The 24739-nt window shown below is 36.9% G+C and overlaps 1 protein-coding gene across 3 annotated transcripts in view; it reads left to right on the top strand.

Annotated features, from left to right (window-relative positions):
• Positions 1–24739, top strand: part of LOC149794367 (uncharacterized) — a 396171-nt gene that overhangs the window by 128251 nt on the left and 243181 nt on the right. For all 3 annotated transcript variants that reach the window (XM_089968539.1, XM_089968538.1, XM_089968537.1), the window contains exon 6: positions 14891–15013. In XM_089968539.1, coding sequence (XP_089824665.1) covers positions 14891–15013 — 123 coding nt within the window. The remainder of the gene's footprint in view (positions 1–14890; positions 15014–24739) is intronic.

The raw sequence follows: 24739 nt of genomic DNA, 5'->3' as shown, positions 1-24739 counted from the left end.
TTTCACATAGTGGAGCAGATAAATGTAGGAGCAAAGCCACTTCAAATTTTATTAATATGACCACATCTAGATTTACTTCAATATGAATATGTGAGCTAGCAACCTTTTATGTACCCATTGACACCTTTTCCTACACCTATTGCCACCTGTAGCCAGGCAGCGGAACCTAAATACTCTAATCCATTGGCGAGAGTTGGTTTGGAGCGTCTGTGAATGAATTGCCCTTAAATTCAAAATATCACTAAATGCGTCATTTTGGCCAACATCACTGTAGATGATGACATCCTTCATAAAACAGTTACATAACTATATAATAACAACTGATTATGTAATTGGTGTTTAAAGGCACATCGACACATTCACCGTTACTCAGTATATCGTATCAAAGTAATTGTAGGAAAGAGTCCTGCACACAGATACGGCACGGGGGCCGACCTGTCCAGCACGCTTACCACCGATCCACCTCAGCTCTAAAATATGTAGAAAGATTTTCGTGTAGTTCCTTCATCTGTTGGAAGTCTATGCATTTCCATAATTCCCATGCAAAATCTGGACGGTACAAAATAGTATACAGTGTCAGGGATGTAAAACACTCGCTTCGTCCTTCTGCGTGTCATAAAAGTCGACTAATGTAGGCACCGTCTTTGCTATGGGATGAGTACCCTGACGATTTTCCAGACAAGTAGGTCTTGCACGGTTAGAAAGATTGTAATTTATTAATAAAAAAATTAACTTTGTGATTTACGGCTTTTTGATTGTCTTTATCTGTGTTTTTTTTTTACCCATTGTGTAATACCAAACTTACTTGGCATTATATAGTCTAGATTGTCCTGGCGCGTCATACATACATACATACATACATACATACATACATACATACATACATGCATGCATCCATACATACATACATACATACATACATGCTATTAAAAATAAATGAAATGTACAATAACATTCCAGTCTGTAAATCATCCCTTTGTAATCTAAAAACAAACTAACAAAAACAACAATTTAAATTCGGCACCTAAAAATCGGCAGATGAGTAAAGTTTCATCGGTGATACTATGTTTAGAAATTGTATGAATATATGCAGCGGCGATTTTAGGGCTGTGCGGGCCCGGTGCGAAATGGGCTCTTAAAATCTGACTCTATGCCACTGAAGAAATTCTGTAAAATATTTATATAAAAATACAGGTTTGTTTACAAAATCAGATTTGTTTTTAAATAATCTGCTTTAATTATATTGTTTTAAACAAATTCCAAAATTTTCGATCGCACCTTTCACACCTTGCTAGGGGCGCTACGATCGTAGTATTAGGCCACTGAGTCGTGTCCCAAGTTTACTTTTATTTAGTCTGGTCCTGACATGAACAAAAGAACGTAGGTCTAATGTTAAACTTCGGTTTAGAATGATGTGGTCTTACTTTGCTTAAATTTAAGACAGTCTTACTAACCGAATGGCTTACATCACGGCTTTTTCAAATGTAAGACTTTGTTGGCGAAATTGTAGCATGATCGTTTCAATGCCTATAATGCAATGTTTGTGTTTGAAACAGATTAATTGTGTTGCCTATATTGGCAACAGTGTTCATTAAACACCTACAGCTTAAAAAAGGAGTTGCAAGAAATAAATATTCGGCTTCAGATAAAGGCTGAAAAAAAGATTAATATTTCATCATCCTTGTCATTTTAGGTCCAAACATCAGTTACTTTATGTTTTTGTTTCGATAATAAATTAACTTGTTTATGATGGTGTTACCACGATCAAGTCTTCAATTATTTAAATTATAAACAAGCCCCCCCAAAAATGTCTGACGGATGTTAGGACATGTCAGAAACAAATATAAACAACATAAAATCAAAAGCTTCACCTTTGAACTTTCGTACAAAAGTGTCTTGCCACGTGACTGCGGTAAACGAAATAATGAAGGGCTTAAACTAAGCTACTTGTATTCAGTGGCGTACTGAGGGAAAATGGCGCCCGGGGCACCTATGAACGCTCAAAAGGGTTTTGGCGCCCCAAGACCTCTGGCACCCGTGGTTTTGGCGCCCCAAGACCTCTGACACCCTGGACAACCGACCCGTCCCCATCCCAATAGTTCGCTGCTGCTTGTATTTTTAAAGGATATATAAAATGTTAATGGAATTAAGCTGTTTATCACCGGCTCTTGGGGCTCGTGTTTCTCCAAGATTTCATCGAAAGTGTATCATGGACGTGGTTTAGAAACAAAGTCGCTTATCATTAAGATATCAGATTCAAGACTCAAATGAGAAATGTATATATAATATCACAGATACAAATTAAATTGTACTAAAATTATGGTTTATGAGAGAAACATCTGTAGTAACAAACGAAACGAGCCAAATTCATCGTATATGGAAACTGGGGAAATGTTAATTACAATAAAACAGAAACCGATTTCAATCCTCGCTGTAGCGGAGTGGTTGAATGTATAGGGGCGAGGTATCTCGAGTCTTACATCTTCAACTACTATTCATTTGTCTTGTTTGTTACTTCGACTTCAGTAATACAACTTTTTTCCCACCAACGCTGGATCATACAGTTGTGTGCATAACAATACTTCCATAACAAATTCCAGGCTGATTTCATTCTACCTATACAAAATATGATTCAAGGAAGACTTTGTTTTATCATTGGATAATTCAGATATTCGTTTTCCTTTTCAAAATGTTTCATCTTATCGTGCCAATCTCAGTCATATCCATTCATTTCTTCTACAGTTCGTTCGACAATACTTTTTTATTGGTCATACATCTGTCTTGAAATAGTTCTTGAACTATATAGCTGTTTTCAAGTGTAGTTTCATAGATCACGGAGCAGCAAAGATGATTTTCCATCAATTTTGGAAATTACTGTCGCAGAACAATTACATTTTGCGTTTTATTTCACGTAAATTATAGCGACAAGAATCTCCTATGTTTTCTTTCAAGTACAAAAGGGATGCATTCTTCAGAGTTTTGGTAATGATGTAATGTCTCTGTTGGTAACGGAAACAAGCGGTATCTGTTGAACAAATTCAAGGGTATAGCCTATTTTGTTTTGAAACCAGGTATTGAAAATGCAGTTTGAAAATATACGCATGTATGTTTCGTGTAAAGTAAATAAAGTTAAGCCAATTACTAATCTTTGTTGTAAAATTCCTACATCATTAAGCCAACATATTTTCGGCCCGGTGCAAAGCGGTGTTGACGCCCACCATAGAGCCATATGTTTGGTTGATTTCTCTGTAGATAAAGGCCAGTATTAGAATCGCATTTCAGTTTTTCACCATGTGAATTCACCTGTATTAGTCAAAGCACGTTATCTGACTCTCAAACCTTTGCTCAGAAATGCATATTAATATCTATTACCATTGATGAATAAGAACTGACTCAAGCAACTCAATCATAACCCGGCATAAGTCCAAGTCTGCCAACGTGCAAGGTGGGTCGGTCACATAAAAACACTCGTTCATTTGTGTCACGTTGAATAAAAATAAAGCGCATGAATATCTTTGTAAGACTGTGTTCGAAAACTTTATTGTTTAGTTACAAAAGATTAGCCACCACCACCCTTACCAGATAGTTTGTAATTATCGTACACCGTGAGCTAGTTGTTCTATTGGATCCACCTGATTGCCGAGTTTGTTCTTCGCAAACGCCCGTGTCTTACAAGCCAACCTACTCGGTACTTACAGGACAACACGTACTCGGTAACGTCGAGGAACTTCATACATGTTGAGGAGGAGAGTATAGCGGTAATTGACTTTACCAGGTTTCTGTTTTCACTCCTGCTTTAGCCTATTATAACAGGAAGCAAAGTTATATTTGCGTCGGGAATACGGCACAATTTAAACATTTTGTAAACTAACGCACCTGACTTAAGAAACTATTATATAAAGCCCGCGTCTTGGTGGGCCTCGGGAGCTTACTTTTCGTAAAAAGCGATCGTTGTGGATTGGTAGCAGTTATAGAAGAGAAACTGGCAGTGAAAATAATACAATCTCCGTTAACATAATGGTCCAATAAATTTACTTTTCTTCCCAATCTTGTGGGTATCATTTAATTATCTGCAAGCAAACTGTAAATAATTAGCTAAAAAAAATGGTCGAAGAATTCCCAACGTCTCTATCGATTGATAAATTGTTAAATCCCTGAAGCTACTTGGGCTTAAATAAAAAGACTTTCACGATGAAAATTTGATTTTCAGTGCGTCTCAAGATGCTGCAGTAACTGATTAGAGACAGGTGCTTTTTCTGAATGTCTTCTTTCCAGCCTCTGATTTGAAGTTTTCCTAGGTTTGCATATTCCTCATTTAGGATGTTAACATAAGTCTCCAGTTATCACCGGTCTTCAAGTTTGTTTTTCCCGATAAACAAAGTTCCAGATGGTATGGTGGGTGTTTTATAGGTACTGGTTGCATGGCTTTCAAATGAAACCTTTATTGTGCATGTATGTATGTTAGGACGAGCACTACTGCTCGAGTTCCATGGCAGTTTGCCAAACGATGAAAGAGTATTACTCAGTTTTCCTTGTATATTAAAATCAGGCATATTTGAGAAGAATGTCATCGTATTACTACTATTGACATCATCATCATCATTAATGATGGCTTCGGAGCTAACTCCACCCGAAGACGAAATGTTATAGGAAGGAAACCATGCCTTATATGACGAAACTCCAACCCCTATCCTCTCTCATTCACCACTAGTCTGAAGGTTTTATATGATTCCAGCACTCGTTTTTAAATTAAGTTAAAGCGATATTGGCACTGATTCGAGTTGGGTACCACGAAAACCTTTGTATCGCGGTATTTCTGAACGTACCGCGCGATAAAGCACAGTTACATTGGGGACTAACACTTTCAATTCTTTCCTACGGCAGTGCCCTCTGTTTTTTTAAAAAAATAAAAATCCCACTCTTAAATAGCTGAACAAAAAAATCTTCCTCTTCTTTATAGCAATAGAAACGCCATATTATATATTATATTCTGTGAACAAAAAATAATTATTTTGAGTTACGAAAATAAACAGACAATCACAGTCCCCCATCCACCCCCTAAATTAAAACAGTCAGTACCTTATAGTGGAGTAATTTGTTGTGTGTATATTAATTGTTGTATAAGTTGTCATCTAAAATCTGAAGCTACGGTGTGTTGATTAAGCTTGCACTATAGGCGACACCCAGTAAAAGTTTTTAAAAAGCGAGAAAATATTTAGTTTATATAAAAATTACGACAGAATGAAACAGAAAACCTCTCACCTCAAAATCTTAGTACGATTGTTAACCTTACAAAGGAATGCCTTACTTAACAAATTAACATACACGAGTAAATAACTCAGAAAATATACACTAATTTGTTGGGAGTTTTTGGGGAGTTGGGTTGCTTTGTTTTTAAGCGAAATTTTTCACAAGTTGAATATGTTCCTAATACCTTTCGCAATGTCCCATTCGGCCGCCATATTGGTACACGTGACACGTGTGAAGCATGTGATTAATGCTTCATAACTATTATTATATAAGTAATATTTGAAATTAATTTGTGACAAACACAGCTAGTTAGCCAAATCATTAAGAGTTTTAGGAATTGCTTTGGTATGAAAAATGAAAACATGATTTTAATGTTACTAAACTAATAACCAGATTGCTGGCAAATTTCCATACATTCCTTACTGATGGAAATTACAGAATTTCCTGTACAATGAAAAAGTATCGTACTACGCACCACCTGATTTTTTTAAAATCGTATATGAGGTGTCTACATATGCATAGTTTTGGTTCATAGAAGAAGTTAGGAATTTTTACGTTTTAGTTTTGGTCCGAAGAAACCATAGTTTGCATATTAAGCAGACACAATCATTTCGTCCAGGTCTCAACTTTATTGCACGGTGTTTGCCCTCACATTTCCCATGTTGTACCGACATTGTCACGTGTTCCTGCTAGTCTATCTATAATCGTGAACGTTAAGTTGTCTGCCAGTGGGGGTGCACGGACATTATAATGGTCACGTATTTACCTAGCAGGAAGAGTACATCTGACAGAAGAAGGATGTTACTCATTCGATTCAAACTTTTTCTGACGCTAGTAGTTGATATTTCCTTTGTTATATTTTATGGCGGAATACATTAAAGGTTCATATTTGAGACTGTACAACGGACGGATGTAGGATCGGGTCAAGCAAGATGCTATCGAATCTTCCATAACTACCAATGATCATAGGGTTCGACAATGCACTGCCGCATTATGCACGCACTATGCTTTGCTTTCCATTTCATTACTGGGGAAATCTTAGATACTCTTAGGCAGGTTAATGTTTTACTATTCATTAGCAAACATCAAACAAGAATTAAAATCTGTCACATTTTTACAGCAAATAAATTTGAAAACAGGCATCAGTACAAGGTTTAAGTTATATTGGCAATGCATAACTTATTACATATAGGCGGGGGATTATGCTCAGAATTTGAAGAAATGGCTACAAAAGTGGAGCTTGTTTAATCATGGAGATATTGAACGTAGGCTGTTTTTCTGCACATACTCTTTGTAAGCAAAGGACATTTTAATATGTTCTGGCAACCTGGAAAGTAATAAAAAGTACGGAGGCCTGTATTGGCTATAATCAGCATATTTTGATAAACAAAATGAAACGGTTGTGCGAGTTGTACATGTTCGTGGCTAATACTAATAATAATGAGAATAATGTCAGTGATAAACATTACGATCATCCCCAAGCTGAACTATTTTGAATAATTTTATAACCTCTGTTCATATCTTTCTGTACATGTACGTCTATCTCTCTATTCAATATGCAACGTTACAGGACTGCAACTATACTCTACTGTCTTATGCGCATCGTCATCGAATGCGGGAGGTCGCGGGGTTCGATCTCCGATTGAGTCATACCAAAGACCTATTAAAATGGTACTAGCAACTGCCTCGCATAGCTCTCAGCATTACGAGCTTAGTTTTAGGACCGGTCGGCCTGGTGTCCGGATAATGTGACTGGGTGGGACATAATGCTACATGTCTGAGGCATACTGCTGTAAAGCTACTTTAAATATCTAAATCACACACACACACACACACACACACACACACACACACACGCATCTGCCTCGCATAGCGCTCAGCATCAAGAGGTTAGTTTTAGGACTGGTCGGTCTGGTGTCCGGATAATGTGACTGGATGGGACATAATGCTACATGTCTGAGGCATACTGCTGTAAAGCTACTTTAAATATCTAAATCACACACACACACACACACACACACACGCATCTGCCTCGCATAGCGCTCAGCATTAAGAGGTTAGTTTTAGGACTGGTCGGCCTGGTATCAGGATAATGTGACTGGATGGGACATGATGCTACATGTCTGCGGCATGATGCCCAGTGTTAGACTTCACTAGAAACTGCAGACATCGTAGCGATATGACTAAAAGTGTTAAAGCTACGATCAAAATACACACACACATACCCACACGCGCACACACGGGTGAACATTCTGTAACCATCCAAAATGTGTACGTACCGTTTTATTTGAAACGTAGCAATTTTAACACATGCAGATTTCCATAATGCTGACACCAAATATTGTTAACGAGATACTGTAACACCATCTAAGTCCCTAGTAATATGGCTTGTCTATATTTGCCATTATGTCAACCAACCGTGATCGCTTTATTAAATTATTCTTTCTAAAGCACTCATGTCTTTGCAAACAAGTAGACTGTTGCAAAATACACATTGGCCTTCACAAAGGCTTCAGATGTCACACACACACACACACACAACAACAACAACCCAAAAAACGATGAATATTTAACATAAATGCAAGAAATGTCAATAAAACACCACCAATATGATATATGGAAATCAAAACATAAGTTGTAACTCTTTCCTTATACATGAAAAAAGACATAGCTTCTACTGTAGAAGAACACGCTGATGTATATGTATCAGATTTTTGCCATGTTACGTTCCACTTCGCTTAGAATTCACGATTAGTGGGTGATACTTCTAACAGCCAACATATCTGAAGGAAAACTCTTCATATGAAACATGCAATTTATCATGTATCGTATCGGATCAATTCATATAATTAACGAACTACATTACCTTTCTCGCGAGAAGCGCCTTCTCACACACTTGCGGAAACACCCCCACAACAAACATATATATATATATATATATATATATATATATATATATATATATATATATATATATATATATACACACACACACACACACACCGTTTACGAATAAATGTAATGCATATTTATTAAGTATAGTTAATTTATTGTATTGTTCATTATCTTTAGACGGGTATTAATAACGAAATATTGATAATTCTAGACGGTATCAAGCTGAGTTGAATAATACTTCAAGATTTTGGGGGTTTTTTTGTGGTTGCGGAGAATCGACAGAGGACAATCATGTGAAATGTAAATAATGGAATAACTCAGTTGACGCATAAATTTCGCACGTTCCTGCATTTGATTCGTTATTAACGGTACCGACCACAACTGTTTTCTATTTGGAAACTTGAATCGTAATCAAGTTACTCATGTATGTTTAACACCCACAGTCACGGTCGTCTCCATTACATTGCATTGGAATCTTTGCCACAAGTGTTATGTAAAATGTAACACTCGTTTTGTCTTGTTAGTGTTTAAAAACACCAAACTTACATCGCGTTTGCCCAATTCTATCTCTTCGGGCGTAAAGTGCAATATCAGATTGCTTTCTTTAGCTCTTATAGATATCCATTCCGCCTAACGGGCTTTTTGTTATTTTTTTAATAAGGAAATAATGTAACATTCCCCACTCATTACGTTCCATGCATGATATTTGACTATACCACACCCAGCCACCACACGAAGCCTGCTCGAAGTACCAACAACCTTGAATCCAGTAAGAAATCAAAACTAATGTTAAGGTCCTAGTTTATGTATTTATGAAAAAAATGAACTTGATTACCGTTAGTTATGGAATATATATTTGAAAAGTTCTGAATATGTTGTTATACAATTTCAATTTCTTTGAACCTATCAAAAATTTTAAATCGATCGATAGACAGCATAACGTTCTTTAAAATAATCTGCAGCTGCACGCGCAGCACGCCAGGCAATTGCAGATATATGCGTGTGACTTAGTAGAGATAAATGACAGTGGTCTACAAATTTCGGAGAAAAATAATAATTTTCCTACCGAGCAAGGAACAAACTTTGAAATCCATTCGCTTTTAGGGTACTCTCTCACTAATATAAAGGCCTTCTTAGATAAAGTTTACGGATGTAATTCTCTGTCATATCCTACAATTCTGCGGTGGTTGTACCGTTCCAAAGATTGTCGCGAATTCGTGGAAGATGACCTATATGATGGAAGACCATTTTTTGCGACTAGTGTGTGGGAAGCAGCTGCTGTGAGGATGAAGATACTCGATACAAGGTGGAAAAGTAGTTGTATTTTCACAGACATTCGTCTGCTGTTTTAATATATTGAAGAATCATTTGAAGCCCAGGAAGATTTGCGCAACATGAATCCCGAATTTGTTGACGGCTGATAAACGAGACACGGGTTGATATCACCAAACAGCTACTCGCCAAATATGAAAGGAGTGACCAGAGACATTTGAATGAGGTTGTGACAGGTGATGAGCCATGGATTTAGTTTTATTCTGCACCTGACTAAAACAAAAATTAAGCTGGGTCAGAGAAAAGGAGCAGAGATCACAAATCTCTCGACCTCTTCGAACATTCAAGAGAGTTTTATACACGTTTCGATGCCAAATGTCCTTTCGTCCAGATACCTATGCGGAACTCTGCTACTGTCACGGGACCTTTTCATGCCCCCAAAATTTGGACACAGGTTGTGGAAGGCTACCAACCCACCCGTCCGTGCACCGGTAACCAAAGTAATCAATATACTCAATGACGACTCTCTGGCTCATAAATCCACCGTCGAGACAGACTTCCTGAAGGAGCAAAGCACCAAAGCATGCCACAGCCTCCAGATAACCCTGATTGAGCTCCAGGTAATTTTAGGCTGAATCCAGTTGTCGAAGATTCCATTCGGGACGGGGGCATTGAAAATCGTCATGCACTTGAAGTGCAATTTTCTTTTGTATGAACAACATATCAAACACTTATTACAAAATGGCATTTAATTATTGGACAATCAGACTGGGAAATGGCGTAAAGGTACATGGAGATTACTTCGAGATTATACACCGACGTAAATGACGAACTTTGCTGTCCAGCTCATTCTAGTCACCTTTTTTAAGTACCGTCGTAATTTTAAATGACATTTCAGAAAAATACAAATACAGGATTTTCTTGTGCAAGGACAAAAAAAAAAAAAGAAAGTATGTGTGGTTCTGGGTATCCAATTTACCCTATTTTGTCCTTCCGACCCCTACATATTTTTTTAATGGGGGGGGGGGTGTTAATTTGATAAAAACAAAATAGTCGTGAGAAGAATAAAATTAAAAAAGATCTGTTGATGTTAAATTCAGGATGCGAATGGCGCTTATTTTTTGTTTATCCTTAATTGGACAACCCTCACCACAACCAAAAAAGAGTTTGTACCGACATAAGTACCATATATTTTTTTTTCAATTTAAGCAGAAACGCAAAATAATTTGATTTGGCCTGATGCAAATTTCAGTCGCGATCAGCATATGTTTCACTTCGTCTGTTATTTAAACAAACAGCTTAGAACGTCACCTTCCTGCGCTTGACATAACATATTTTTGTCGCCGGTCATGCGCATTTGTTGAACTAAACAACTTAAGAATACTGTATTACCTAGAAGCTATTATTTACGTCTCTGTTCCTGGCAGATTCTGTCCTCAAAAGTGAAACACTTGAAAATAAATCCCTGAAATAACTATACTCGTTTATATTCGATTATAAAAAAAATAATTGCGCACTTGGTTGGTTGATCTTTACCACTATCTTCAATTAATTTGATGAATCTTCACACCAGTAGAGATTACCCAATCACACCATTGCGTGAGACTGCCTAATGCAAGCACATCGAAAACACGCTGTTGGTATTATAAGTGGGCACGCTGGAGTCAGTGCTTCTTAATGCCATTACACTACTAGTAGACGTATAATGCCATCTACGAGGAAAATATTCGTAATCAAATGCGTAATAACTACACCAGAATATTTAATGTTGTACGATTAAATTAATAGGACTTACATCTTGATGTTGTTGTTGTTGTTGTGGGGTTTAACGCCATTTTTCAGCACGATAGGCTATACATGGCGGCCAGTATTAATGGTGGAGGAAGAACCCGGAAAACCCCGGAAAGAACCACCGACCCACGAGAAGCTACTGGCAGGCTTTCTCACATGCCCACATTGGCTGAATCTTAGACTCGAACCGCCGCAGATAGAGGTGAGATGGCAGTGATCCGTAACGAAGAGCGCTTTAGACCACTCGGCCACTCGGGGCCCCACTTACATCTTGAAGTCTTGTAATTAATTTTTAATTTTTATACCCTCAAATTTTCAAAAAGTGTACGAAAATTTGCAGACATACCATATACATACCTGACCCTGTCATTTGCCGTTACATCTGGGTATCAACCACTGTTCTTGGTGTATATAGATGTCCTTTAAAGTTTACAATGACGCTCTGTCTTAAGGTGAGGAAATTTTCAATGGGTGTTTTCCTTTTTCAAAGTTGTATCAGTATTCACAATACGCTATTTTGACTTTGACCGTCATCATTCATTTAAGGAATCTGAAAGCAAAATAAACACCCATTATCTGTTATCGGCATTATGCGGGACAATTATGCAATCAAGATAACAAAATCCCGTGTCTGACGCAATATTCTGACCCTCGTGTGGAATTTTGTTATCCTACACCGATGCAGATGAAGATTCTTGTAGTGTTCTTCATGTTGTCTGTGATACTTGAGTGTGATCCTTTGATGTTGCTCATGTTGTCTGTGATAACTGAGTGCTTATTTAGTGTTTCTCATGTTGTCTGTGGTTCTTGAATGTGATCATTTAGTGTTCCTCATGTTGTGTGTGATTCATGAGTGTGATTCTTTAGTGTTCCAAATGCTGTCTGTGATACTTGAGTGTGATCCTTTAGTGTTCCTCATGTTGACTGTGAGACTTGAGTGTGATCCTTTAGTGTTCATCATGCTGTCTGTGATACTTGAGTGTGATCCTTTAGTGTTCCTCATGTTGACTGTAATACTTGAGTGTGATCCTTTAGTGTTCATCATGCTGTCTGTGATTCATGAGTGTGATCCTTTAGTGTTCCTCATGTGTGTTATTCCTGAGTGTGGTCCTTTAGTGTTCCTCGTGTTGTCTGTGATACTTGAGTGAGATCTTGACGCACTTCGTTTATGAACTCGCAGACTTTTACGCATGAACCAGCATATTTATATGGACCTCGCAATCGTTGCATCTGTTGTATTGTCTACAAATATTCGTACACTTTTTAAAAATTAGAAGGTATACAAATTACAAATTAATTACAAGACTTCAAGATGTAACTCCTATTAATTTAATCGTATGACATTACATATTCTGATGTTTAAATTGACTACATATAGCTTGAGCAATGATACAAATGTGAACAGGTAAAAATGTCAATTCTTGTCCATAAGTTCGATTGAGATAGAGGAAAAATAGTTTAGTCCTTGATACAACTTTGATATGGAATTGGTTAAGCCTTCACAAATACATGTCATAATCAAAATATAATAACATTCACAACAATCGCTCTTTCAAAATGTTCCATCTGCGGGACTTGGCTCGTTTTAGTGTGTTAGTGGGTTGCTTGTAATGGTCATCTTCGTTACTGTGATGACTGTGCCAGTGATGATGTAAATCGGGATGTATTTGCCACTTTGTGTGGACTGTTCTTTCTGAACACCGTAGTGTGATGAGAGACATCAATCACGTTATGATAGATAGACATATCCTCCGCCGTTGTTCTAATCTGGATAAAAACGACCACACGCATATAGGAACGTAAGCAATTTAAAGTCCTACATAACTTTAATTGTTAGAAGAGGTTTCTAATCCAGGAAGATTTTCTTTTTAGGTAAGATTTTGTTTCACTTAGTGCAGTTAATAAAGCAAATGCTCTAATGATTAATTGGTGTATTCCACACGCTTTAGCGACGTTCCATTTATAAGGCAAAACTATAATTACATTTCAAAAGTAGTCTTTTTATGTCATGGTTTTCTCTGGCATCCGAAAAATAGAAAGAGTACAGTCTTTGAAGAATTTATATCACTGTAGACAAAAGGCACAAAGAAACAAAGTTTTTTACCTTTAAGGCCACTATAGATGCATTGGTTTTATGATAATATCTATCATAGAGCTAAAGCTTGCCAACAGGACAAATTAAGTCGTCCCCAATTTCGTTACCAACTTCATCCCACCCCTAATATAAACAAAAGAATTACATTTTCAATCAACGTGATTTTTACCTGCAATGTGCCTTATTAATGTCGATCCTACGTCGATGGCGGCGTCAGTGGCGTGATTCTGTTTGAGAAGTTTTCACATATAGCTCTTGCGAGTTCTAAACAGCGGTAGTACATCACTGCATAGATCGCAGGTGAGACACAGCTGCACCTCTATGAACATGCCCGATACGCCATAATGTATGTCGTGAGAGGCGACTACCGGTTAGTGGTTAGAATGCCAGTCTTGTGACTATAAGCGTTCAGGTTCGAATCCATCCATCAGATCACTACAGTGGTGTATCTATGGGCAAGCCACGTCACTCCAATCGATTCGCCACTTAATAACCTACTTGTGTTGCTGCACCGTAAATACCAGATCAAATCAGTGATGTACTAAACAGTAGTACGCTCTGAGTTAGACATTCAAACAACATACAAAAGACCAACAAATCTGGTGACTGGAGCGCAAGGGTAGCCATAATGCAGATTTTGGGCAACCATCAATTGAATTCAGGTAGCCCACTGGGATACAGATGATATTGTGACCTTTTCTTTATTTTCAGTAGCATAGCTATGCAGATATTTTATAATTATTATTACTAAATCATACAGTAACAGCAAACATTCTTAAAGCTACCGGTTTCACATAGAAGTTATATCCATATAGAATACTTAATTTAGGCTGGGTTACGGAACTTGCATTTCTGATTTTGAAGTTTGTCATACCCTAACAAACAACGACTTTGTAATTTTGTTATGTTTGTTTGTTTTTCAAATAAAAGAAACAAAGAAAAAAGAAACTAGCACAAAATGATACAAAAATGATATCAGCAAAGAAGAAAACGATACAACGATGTTTTGACTTAAAAAGTCTTCATTATTGGACATGTATGTGAAATAAGATTGTCATCTCAGATATTAACTGTTTCCTTTATTCTTTGCTATATTTGTTATTTTGGGTATTTTTCAAATAAATCGCGACTTGTGGAACCGCGTAGTATTAAGTGCAAACATTTCTTGCCGGATCAAAAATTAGTTTTAATACAACTGGAACGCACAAACTGCTGCTTTATATCAGGAGATCAACGTTTTTCCTAGAATTGAATATTTTGAAAGCATATACATTGCTTTGATCCGTGTTTGTGTCATCCTTGCCAGCCAAAGGTCGTTGATCCTTATTGTTCTACATCGACCCTTACCATATGTAGCTACTCAAATAGTATCCACTATTCCTTTGTTCGATGGATACAGCTGAAAGAAACTGATCCAACCAGATCGCTCGTTCTGTTTTACTCAGACAAAAAGTTTATCCTGAAATCTATGTCTCGTCCATTTATGGTTTTGGTGCTTTCGTTGAAGTTACTCTGAATACAACTTAGTCCCAGGTAATGGCTGTAAAAGGGGACATTTTCTTTATCATTAATGTCTTATTGTTTCAGGCTCCATGATCTGTCTGGGACGATCTAACTACTTTCGTTTTAACCACCCACTTGAAGCTCGAAAGATGAAGGACGCTATGCCCAACATGCGGATATCCTGTTCGCCTCTGCAACTGTTCCAAGGTCAGTTTGACTGAAATTATTCCTACATTTGTTTGTCAGTTCTGAACCTTCCAGTAAGTTCAAATTCTAATCAATCATATATTAATTTAAAATATCTTCAAAGACGAACTCACGGAAAAATTCTTGTCATAGGTTATCTGCCATCTATGAAAAATTGTACGTTAAACAAAACAACGTCATACGGGTCACATATTTCACTGTAGGATCAGCAGCAGTACATGTTTACTCACTGTGCCCTGTCGCCAAAATATCCAGACAATAATGCCATCAATGTTCATATCCTTTACTAAATCTTAAACCAATGATCGTATCCCACCCACCCCCTGAAAAAAGAAAGAAAAGAAACAGAAAGTGAAAAACATATATTCTAAAAATAGATTGGGACTATATTCGTTGGTACTAATCGGGAAGTGTTAATTATAATCGGCGTCTAAGTTTTCCAGCCACTCCTGCACCATCGGGGCTCAGGTCATTATTATTTTCCCTACATAGCGCCTACATTTGTTTGTCGTCCTGAACTTGCCAAATCCTAGTAAATCATATTTTTGTCTAAGGTACGTTTTATCTGTACTTTCCAAAAAAACATTTAAAAACATGTCAGCTAGCATATTTTCGGACATCATAACAAATACCAACTTCACCATAAATTACAATCGGGTTTACGACAGAATAATTCATATCAAACTGCATTGACGAAAGATATAAACGAATGGCTACTAGCTATCGAATCAGTCGAACTTACTGGCGCAATCTTCGTTGATTTCAAAACCGCATTCGATTTGGTTGGCCATTCGGTGCTCATTAAGAAACCTTTAGCCTACAAGTTTTCTTCAGACTCAGTTGCCTGGTTCACGTCGTATCTCACTGACAGACCCCGCGTTGCCTGGACGGGTAAATAAATATACTTCCTAACCAAGTCATCTATTCAGTTGTGTTCCTCAAGGATCTATATTAGAGCCTCTTCTATTTCTAATGTTTATCAGTGACTTAGCCTTGTATCAAGTGCACTCTAACATGGATATTTTTGCATTCATCTGGTAAAATCGCTTGACTAAATTGAAAACAAACTTCAAATCGACCTCAACAATATATAACTTTGGTGTCAACAAAACATAATGAACAATAATGTGTGTTAAACGAAATTTATGACAATCTGAACAAGGCAATAACGCATAAGAACTTGGATATACTTCTAGCTCAAAATGGCTTAGGCATGTCTATTGTCAAAAATCAAAAACATCTTGGTATCTACATTGATCAACATCTCATCTGGAATGCGCATATCGATCACCTATGTGCAGTAGTAGTCAAACGAATAACTCTCGTAAAATTGCTGTCGAAGTTTCTACTTCCCAAAAAAAGTTTTCGGGATATATACTACTGCTGATAGACTACGGCTGTACCATACGTGTAAACACTTCCAATTTTAATCTTGCCAGAATTGATAAACTCCTGAAAAGGGCGACCCGAATAATACTGAAACATCCTATTACGACTCCCTCGAATGTTTCGTTTTCACGTCTACATTGGTTACCCATTCAAAAAGGTATTCTTTATTTTAAAGGAATCATGACATATTAGTCTTTAAACTAACTTTCTGTAGATTATATATCTTACCTAACTGAACTACATCATCAAAATACTGATCGAAATCTCCGATTGACAATAAACAATGATTACCAGATTCCGTGGTCGAAAACCAACCATTACAAAAGCTCATTCATATATCACCACCAAAGAAAGGAAATATACTCTAGAAATAGATTCGGGCTACATTCGTGGGTACTGACCCGAAAGTAATAGTTGTGACCATGGTCCATCACCAAGTACCCGCCTTTGCTACTTGGCGATTGACTCTAAAACTGTGTTCATTACCAGTTAACAAGTATGTTAAGAGTCGAACAAAATAGTTCCAAACATTTAACCCTTTTACTTTCTTTGTTATTATGATTTGCTAAGATAAAATGAATATTTGTCTTAATTGAAATTGAAACAAAGTACAATTCTTCGTAACAAAAAGTATTAACACGTGCTTTTTGAAAATGCAAAATCTCATTGGAGTACTTCCCTTATCATTTCCTTATTTTCCATGGTGAGTACTTCTTGCAAGTTCTCAAGCTCTTTAATTTGGGACGTAAGTATTTCTTGCATGTAGTCCGCAATCCCTTAATGCCTACATGGAAATGATCGGTTTTGAAAAATACCAGAACTTACGAAGTTTGATGTACCAGGTAAACGGTCCGAGGTACAGGACTATAATATACAAGTACACATTACAATTAAACTAGCTTCAGTAACTTCCTTTCAGTCAAGCCCACGTTGGTGGTAAGGCGAAACGTATCAGTTAATTTTCCAACGTCGGCAGCGTTAAGTTTGTTAAGGTTTTGGTTCAAGTTTTTCATTTGCACATATGTCCTTAACCCCTTGATGGATTCCTGTTATAATTGGCGTGAATTATAAAACTGAGACAATTAATTATGTGACATGCTGGATTGTGTCTTTGCCCTTGGGATCCTGGTCAGGCATATAAATGTTTTGTAAGGTTCTGGTTAAGCATTTATTATCTGCTTTTGTAAGGTTCTGTTTAAATATTTTTTTATCTGCTTTTATCTGCTAAACCCCCTGAGCGATTTTCTACATACTTGGCATAAATTCATTCAACATTATGCTTGCGCAACATTTTTACCTTGGGATCCAGGTGACTCCAATATATTGACCCTATCCTGTATTAACTTTTACATTTTTGTTTTAAATTTTAAAATTAAGACGTCACATTTTTGGGAAGAATGTTCTTGGTATGACTCACCCATTCTGGTGAAGACGTCGTAGTTTTGGCAATGAATAGCTCGAGCAAGATTTCCGCCGCCGTTCAAGATCCTTTCTATCTATCATTCATTTTCACTGTCATTATGTGTTTGGGGAGGAGAGAAAGACACAAAAGACACTGAAATCAAAATAAAAAGACCTTTTTTGTCATGTTTCCTGTTTACGTGCTGTCTCTATGGTTTTATTTTATTTTTAACACATTCGACCAGCTTAGTATTTCCTTGTTTGTAAAATGGATGCATGTTACTAATAATGGCGTGGTCAACTTTATCCTGCATTCATACACCTCGAGGCTTAGGAAGATTTCGTTCTCAGTTACTGCCTCTCATTTCTAAAAAGAAAACATTTTATTCTCAGTTATCGCGATCCCAATTAATATAATTAAAGTTATGTGAATTTTATGCTGTTCAAAGTCTTGTTTTTTGTGTGCTCAGAAAGCCAACTCAGCATATCATAAAACAGACTTCACTACTGTTATAACTTTAATGCTAACAAAATTAGATACAGTATGCTTAGCACACTGCGCATGCGCGTATCTACCATATAGCAAGAGTATGTAAAGCATAGAAACCCACGAATTATCTTTTTATACACTTAGATTAGACAGGGGCTCATCGGTAAGTTGTGCATAAGGGCTCACATAGGGACCCTAATATCTTAGATACCCCACTGACTCTGGGTGTGTCCGTCCTCTGTAAGCAGCGTTTCTACCTAATGCTAAAAGTTGTATTTTCTTGCAAATTTATTAAACCATATTAAATTGCAAATAAAGTATTAACAAGTAACAATTTCGCTGAGTTATATCAGAATATAGAACCATAACCACCACCACAACCAGGTCAAACATGGGCAAAAAAGCCGCAAATGGCTGGATGCAACCTGAAGGTAGATTGAAAAATATTTGATGTTAACTTGAAAATAGTTTTGAAGTTAGCTTTAAAAATAACATGAAACAAACCAACTTGAAGGTAATTTGAAAATAAATTTAAGGTAACTTAAATAACTGATTTGGGAAAAATTTAATTTCTTTCCAAACAAAATATGGAAGGTAGAGTGTGAAGTCAACACGTTCTTGAAAGTTAGACAAATGAAAATGTAAAGGATTCTAAATCGCCAAAGAACATAGCTTGACAAGAGATAAATAACGTTAAACTTGGAAAACAGTGTGGAAAATCATCACACGAATTTTTTAAAAGTCAAGGCAGACAAATTTACAAATAGTATGGCTACTGAGAGAACAGTGTCGCGCAAGAACATTCATTACATGCCGTAGTTGTTGCTATAGGAGTACATGTTATATATAAAGCATTGGCTTCTGGCCACAACACCCAATACTCTAGACTCTTTGGTCAGTCATTCCTATAGAAGCTTCAGCAAACAACATCCCTCTTCCCCTCTATCCACCAGAGATTGAAAGGACTGCGATGGCATGATGGCTAATTTGTTCTCGGGTATGAACTTCTTTCGTTATTCTAGTCTACACCCTTTAGCAATGGTACAATCGTACTTTAAGGAATCGATCACTCCGTTATCCAGAAATAACTGTCGAAAGTTTCCACAACAACGTCGTAAAATTTTCACATTTCTTACTGAGAAAAAGCACAAAAAAAAACCAAAAATAAAAAACCAACTTTCTGAAGAGTGGATTTGGTACCGTGCGTTGAAGACTATTCGTTGTTCTCTGTGCATACCGTCGGGGTCGTCGTAAAGGACTTTCTGCAAATGCGGGAGCACAACGTGTTGATTGGTCGAGATAATGAAAAGGTTTTGTGTCTTATTGCCCTGCTCGCTTTTGAAGAGGATATTTTATTTTAAAATAGATTTCCGAACATGGGCCAAGACGAGTTTCTAAAATTGGTTATTCTAATATCTTTGGGTCAGTTTCGAAAGGACTTTTAAATAGCACAAACTATGCTACAGACGAAAAAGTTCATAAGTTAAGTAAATAAATGGAATTATCCCACTACCGCACCAAATACTTAATTTTAGGCTGATGAAAATTAATGAAATTTAGAATGATTTATTTAAAGAGATAAAACACTAGGCCGATAAATCAGCGCTTCCCCAGTGATGATATTGATTGGTACCTTAGGGGCTGATGTCACCTATTCATTAAACATGCAAAATTCTGCAGTCAATATTGGCTGTACTCATCGATGTACAATTTATACACTTACCGGTATTTCTCGCGGCTTTGGAGCTATCGTAGGCTGAAGGGCTCTTTTGGTGTCATGTACATTATATTTCCGACGCAAATCTTATGCTTGGTGACTTGTATATCCACGTGCAACAGCACAATCCTCTGTCCTTGGGCCATTTTGAATTTCGCGCTAGATATGGCTGTAACCAGTTACCGGTTATGTGTCTAAAGTGTACGCAGGTTTGTTCTTGAAGTATTTATATAGATTCGGGTGTTTGATTTAGCGGACTAACAGAACACAACAGAGGTGTTAGATGAATGTATGGAAATTGTTTCCAGTTGAGTTGGTATTACTTGTGCTAGTTTAAGAGTTAACACATCATGTATCAGAATATACGTGTATTGCTATTGTTGTTTTGTGTTTAACGTCATTTCTCCGCCATACATGGTGGCCATTATAAGTGATGGAGGAAGGACCCTGGTAAACCCCGGTAAGAACCATCGATCCACAGACAAGCTTTCTTACATAACCACATTGGCCGAGCCGTCGATTCGAACCCATGCGAACAGAGATGGCAATGAACGGTGAAGACGATCGCTTTAGACCACTCGGCCACCAGGGACCCATACAGGGGTTGATGCAACTGCACAATGGCTTGTTGCAAGAACCTGAAAAGACAGTATGGTATATAACACTCTCTCAAAACAGGGTAAATTTTTCATCCTCGATTATAACTACGTTTAATATTGTTTACGATGAGTAAATCAGTAAGCAGGAATGAAAAATTTTGTTTGAACAAAACAGGGTAAATTTTTCATTCTTGATTATAACTACATTTAATACTGTTTACGATGAGTAAATCAGCAAGCAGGAATGAAAAATTTTGTTTTAAAAATGGCGGATGATCACGTTTTATTTAAAATCCAGTTTAACAGTGGATGAACATTGGATAACTGGTCTAAACTGAATAGTACCGGTTAAGTGGCATCACGAATTTTTTTTTTTTATATACGACTGAAATTATCTTTCAGTTTCATTTCGTTTCTTTTAAAGAAGAAATAAAAAGTGTATCTATTTTCAAATTTCGTACGGGCCTCATAGCAGGCTTTTATTTCCTCCTTTTTTAACACATCTTACCTAACAATTAACGATCAACAAAAGATCAACAGAACAGGTCTTATTTTAGAGATGCATAATAACAGACGCAATACGAGAAAATCAAGGATGGACAGATGACGTGATACAAAGGTCTAGGTATATAGTTAGTTACTATATATATATATATATATATATATATATATATATATATATATATATATATATATATATATATATATATATATATATATATAAAGTGAAGAAGATGGAAACAGTTGACGGACACCACTTGGAATAGATGGACTAGCAACATAAGTATATGCGGGTGGAAAAAGTGAAAGAGAAATATTTTGGTTTAGATGGGGAGTGTGATAGAGATAAATCACAGTTAAACAGACGTCTGGATTGACAAAAAGCCATAGAGGCTCGGGTTGGACTGGCAGCCTAGTTCCCCACCCCCGGGAAATCGCTGACAGTTTTTTTGTCTTGGAGACCACATGAGACATTTGTGGGACCCCAGAGACTAACAACCCCTTCCTCAGGAAATACCCCGATATCCCGGCAGACCAATCCGACCATAAGAGATAGCCAGAAAGAAACAAATAAAGAAAATGTATCTTTTTCGTATATTTTGCAAAATATGAAAAGAAGCATGTTGGATGATTGTCGGGTGTGCGTGATATTTTTTAATTGTCATCATCGGATATTTGACATATTTGTGAAGAAAAAAAGGCAATGTTCGGTCTCTCCGACTTCACCGATTGTTAGATGTAATGTGCCAAACACGATGGATTCAATCAGATTTTTATACACATGTGCACAGTCTGATCGTTTAAAAGAGAGACAAATGGTGGATAACAGAGGGATAATAAAAGAATAATGACAAAACGTCAGACATTAAGACAAAAGATCAGATCAATAGACTTAACATAAGGATGGATTAAATGTTTGTTTGTTGGAGGAATAAATCATGTAATACGGTAAAAACTCATTATTTACAAAAGGGCAGAACTATCAAGTTATGACTAGTACTTTATCTATTTTAGCATCAGATGTTTACTATCATTACATTATACCGTATACTACCATAAGTGTGAAATGGATGTAAGGCATTACCACACCACATTATGCCTTATGGCACAAAGGCGTGAAAACACTGGCTCCGATTATTATATATGTACTGGCAATCTAAATGTGTGTGCGCGCGCGCGTGTGTGTGTGTGTGTGTGTGTGTGTGTGTCGCAGCTTTAACAATATGAGTCATATAGCTATGATGTCTGCAGTGTAGCAGTTTATAGTGACGTCTAGCACGGCGGGGGGGGGGGGGGGTCATACCCACCCAGTCAACAGGCCGACCAGTCCTAACACTAGCCTCTCAATACTGAGAGCGCCAAGCGAGGCAGCTGCAGGTACCATTGTTATAAGTCTTGGGTAGAACTCGACCCGGGTTCGAACCTGCGACCTCCCGCATCCGAGGCGGACGCTCTAGCCTCTTAGGCTACCATAGCGATCGGCAGCCTAAATAAAAACATTTGATACCACAGTCCATTGCCATATAATTATAATAAATACCAACAGACAAATAATTGTATGTATCATCAATCTAGTTTCATTGCTTTCTAAAAGCTATTTTTTATTTAATATTATGAGCGTGATCTTTGCAGAGCCTATCAAAGAAAAACGACGGTCATAGAAAAAAACCCTTCCAGATCACCAAGTCTGACTTATTTTCTTTTTGAGAAACCACTGTGTTGTAAAAAACATAGTATTAATTGTGCAACGCGACGTAGCCGTTTTAAAACATGGTTGTTTTCCCAATTTGTAATGACGAACAATGTACGGGGAAAAACTCCACCGTAATGCTAAATATTCTATCCAACATTTAGGTCCATGTTCCATTTGCTCTAACTTCTCACCATCGCTACCGGTAAACTTTGGCATACATTGGGTCAAATTATTTTCGCCGCTGTTCGTTGGGTGGACCGCAAAATCAGCTCATGCCTTTATAGGCTTTCGGTCTTTTTGCGTGGTACAGCAGCTTGAAAGAGAAAGTCCACGAGAATATTATCTTTTTAAAAATAGATATTTACTTTTAAAATATGGAAACATGTACACTAAATTCGGAACAAGTCATGCTTTTGGAAACAGTTTATATTTCAAACTTTTGAAAATCTTTCTTGTGTTTGGCACATCGATCTCGCTCAGGTAAAAATGTGCAAATGATTTCATTGAGTTATAAGGTCGGTTTGTGTTCACTGCGAAATTATGTGACTGCAACCAAGAATGTTGTTTGAGTGACATATTTTCATAAGACCCACACTAAACTTCAAGTTAACAAGTACATAATATATTAACGATTTTCAACTAGAGTGAACGAATAAATGACGATGCTGTATATGATCTCAGGAACAGATCAATCTGTGGGCTGAAAATAAAGCATAGGTTCATATTTTAGCGTTAGCTTCAGAAATACCTAACTAGTAAGTAAACAGTTTCTTATGTACGGCATGAAAATAGTGTAACCAGGAGTTGTAGCCATTGCAAACAAAAACACCCTCCCCCCAAAAAAAAATCAAAAAAAGAGAAAACTTATGACGCCAAGGAAGTATATATCTTGATGGCGTTCTGCTGTGACAATGTTAATACGGTGTTGTCAGAAGATTTATATTGTTGAAATCCGGTATGGAAATTACATAAATAATGTCTGCTACATACTACATGTTACAAAAGGCAACATGGACTGCCCCTGTCAATCCCCTCTGGGACATAAAATTGTTGAAATTAAATAGTTAGCACTCATTTTTTTTTATCTGGGTTATAAATAGTTAGCACTCATTTTTTTATCTGGGTTCTAAAACTTTGTTGAAATTAAATACTTAGCACTGATTTCTTTTTCTGGTATGAAAAAAAAAACTGTGTTGAAATACTTCTCACTAATTTCAGCTTGTGATTCAGGTGGGGGTTTTAAAGCGCTCAGGACGCACCTCTCAATTTTATTATTTTATTATAAGACTAACTCCAAATTCTGGTATTTTCCCCGCATTCTCGTGAAGAGAATGATTATTTTCACAGCAAGTGGCAGCTTGTCATCCCAATGAGTCAATGAAATTTTGTACCAAGTCTCATGTCACTTTTATCTTCTCTCCATCCCTTCAGTATCTAAGGTACTAAAAGGTCACATGCGACGGAAACTCTTGGTGTAACTGCGAAATATAAACAAATCAAGAAATTCGATATACATAAAAAAATGAACATTCCTGGGCGTCTTCCATCTAATTTATCAATTTATGTGAGTAAAGAACAATAGAATGACAATCCATTGTGTGTGAATACGGTTTCAACATTGACTCCAAAGACCCCTACACATCTGTAAGATCTATGCATGGAAACAAATGGCTAAGAAAAAAACCGTACTTGCATTTTTCTAATTACTAGCAAAGAAAACTTTCGCAAACTGGTTGGCGTTACTAGATTGTTTTCCTTTTCATATTTTTCTTATAGATTTGTTTATTTACTGCAGATATGTAGATATAAAAAGAATTTAAGCGAGAGGCTTTGCCAAGTTTGCAATAATACGTTGATAACTTTGTAATAATACCGGTGAGGATCTTTGCTTTAAACACAGGTGCTCGACGCAATCTTGATGTTGAGAAACAAATAC

Source organism: Sinohyriopsis cumingii, chromosome 8, assembly GCF_028554795.1.
Source record: "Sinohyriopsis cumingii isolate HCF-2022 chromosome 8, ASM2855479v2, whole genome shotgun sequence".
NCBI lineage: Eukaryota > Metazoa > Mollusca > Bivalvia > Unionida > Unionidae > Sinohyriopsis > Sinohyriopsis cumingii.
This window is presented reverse-complemented; position numbering and strand designations above follow the sequence as displayed.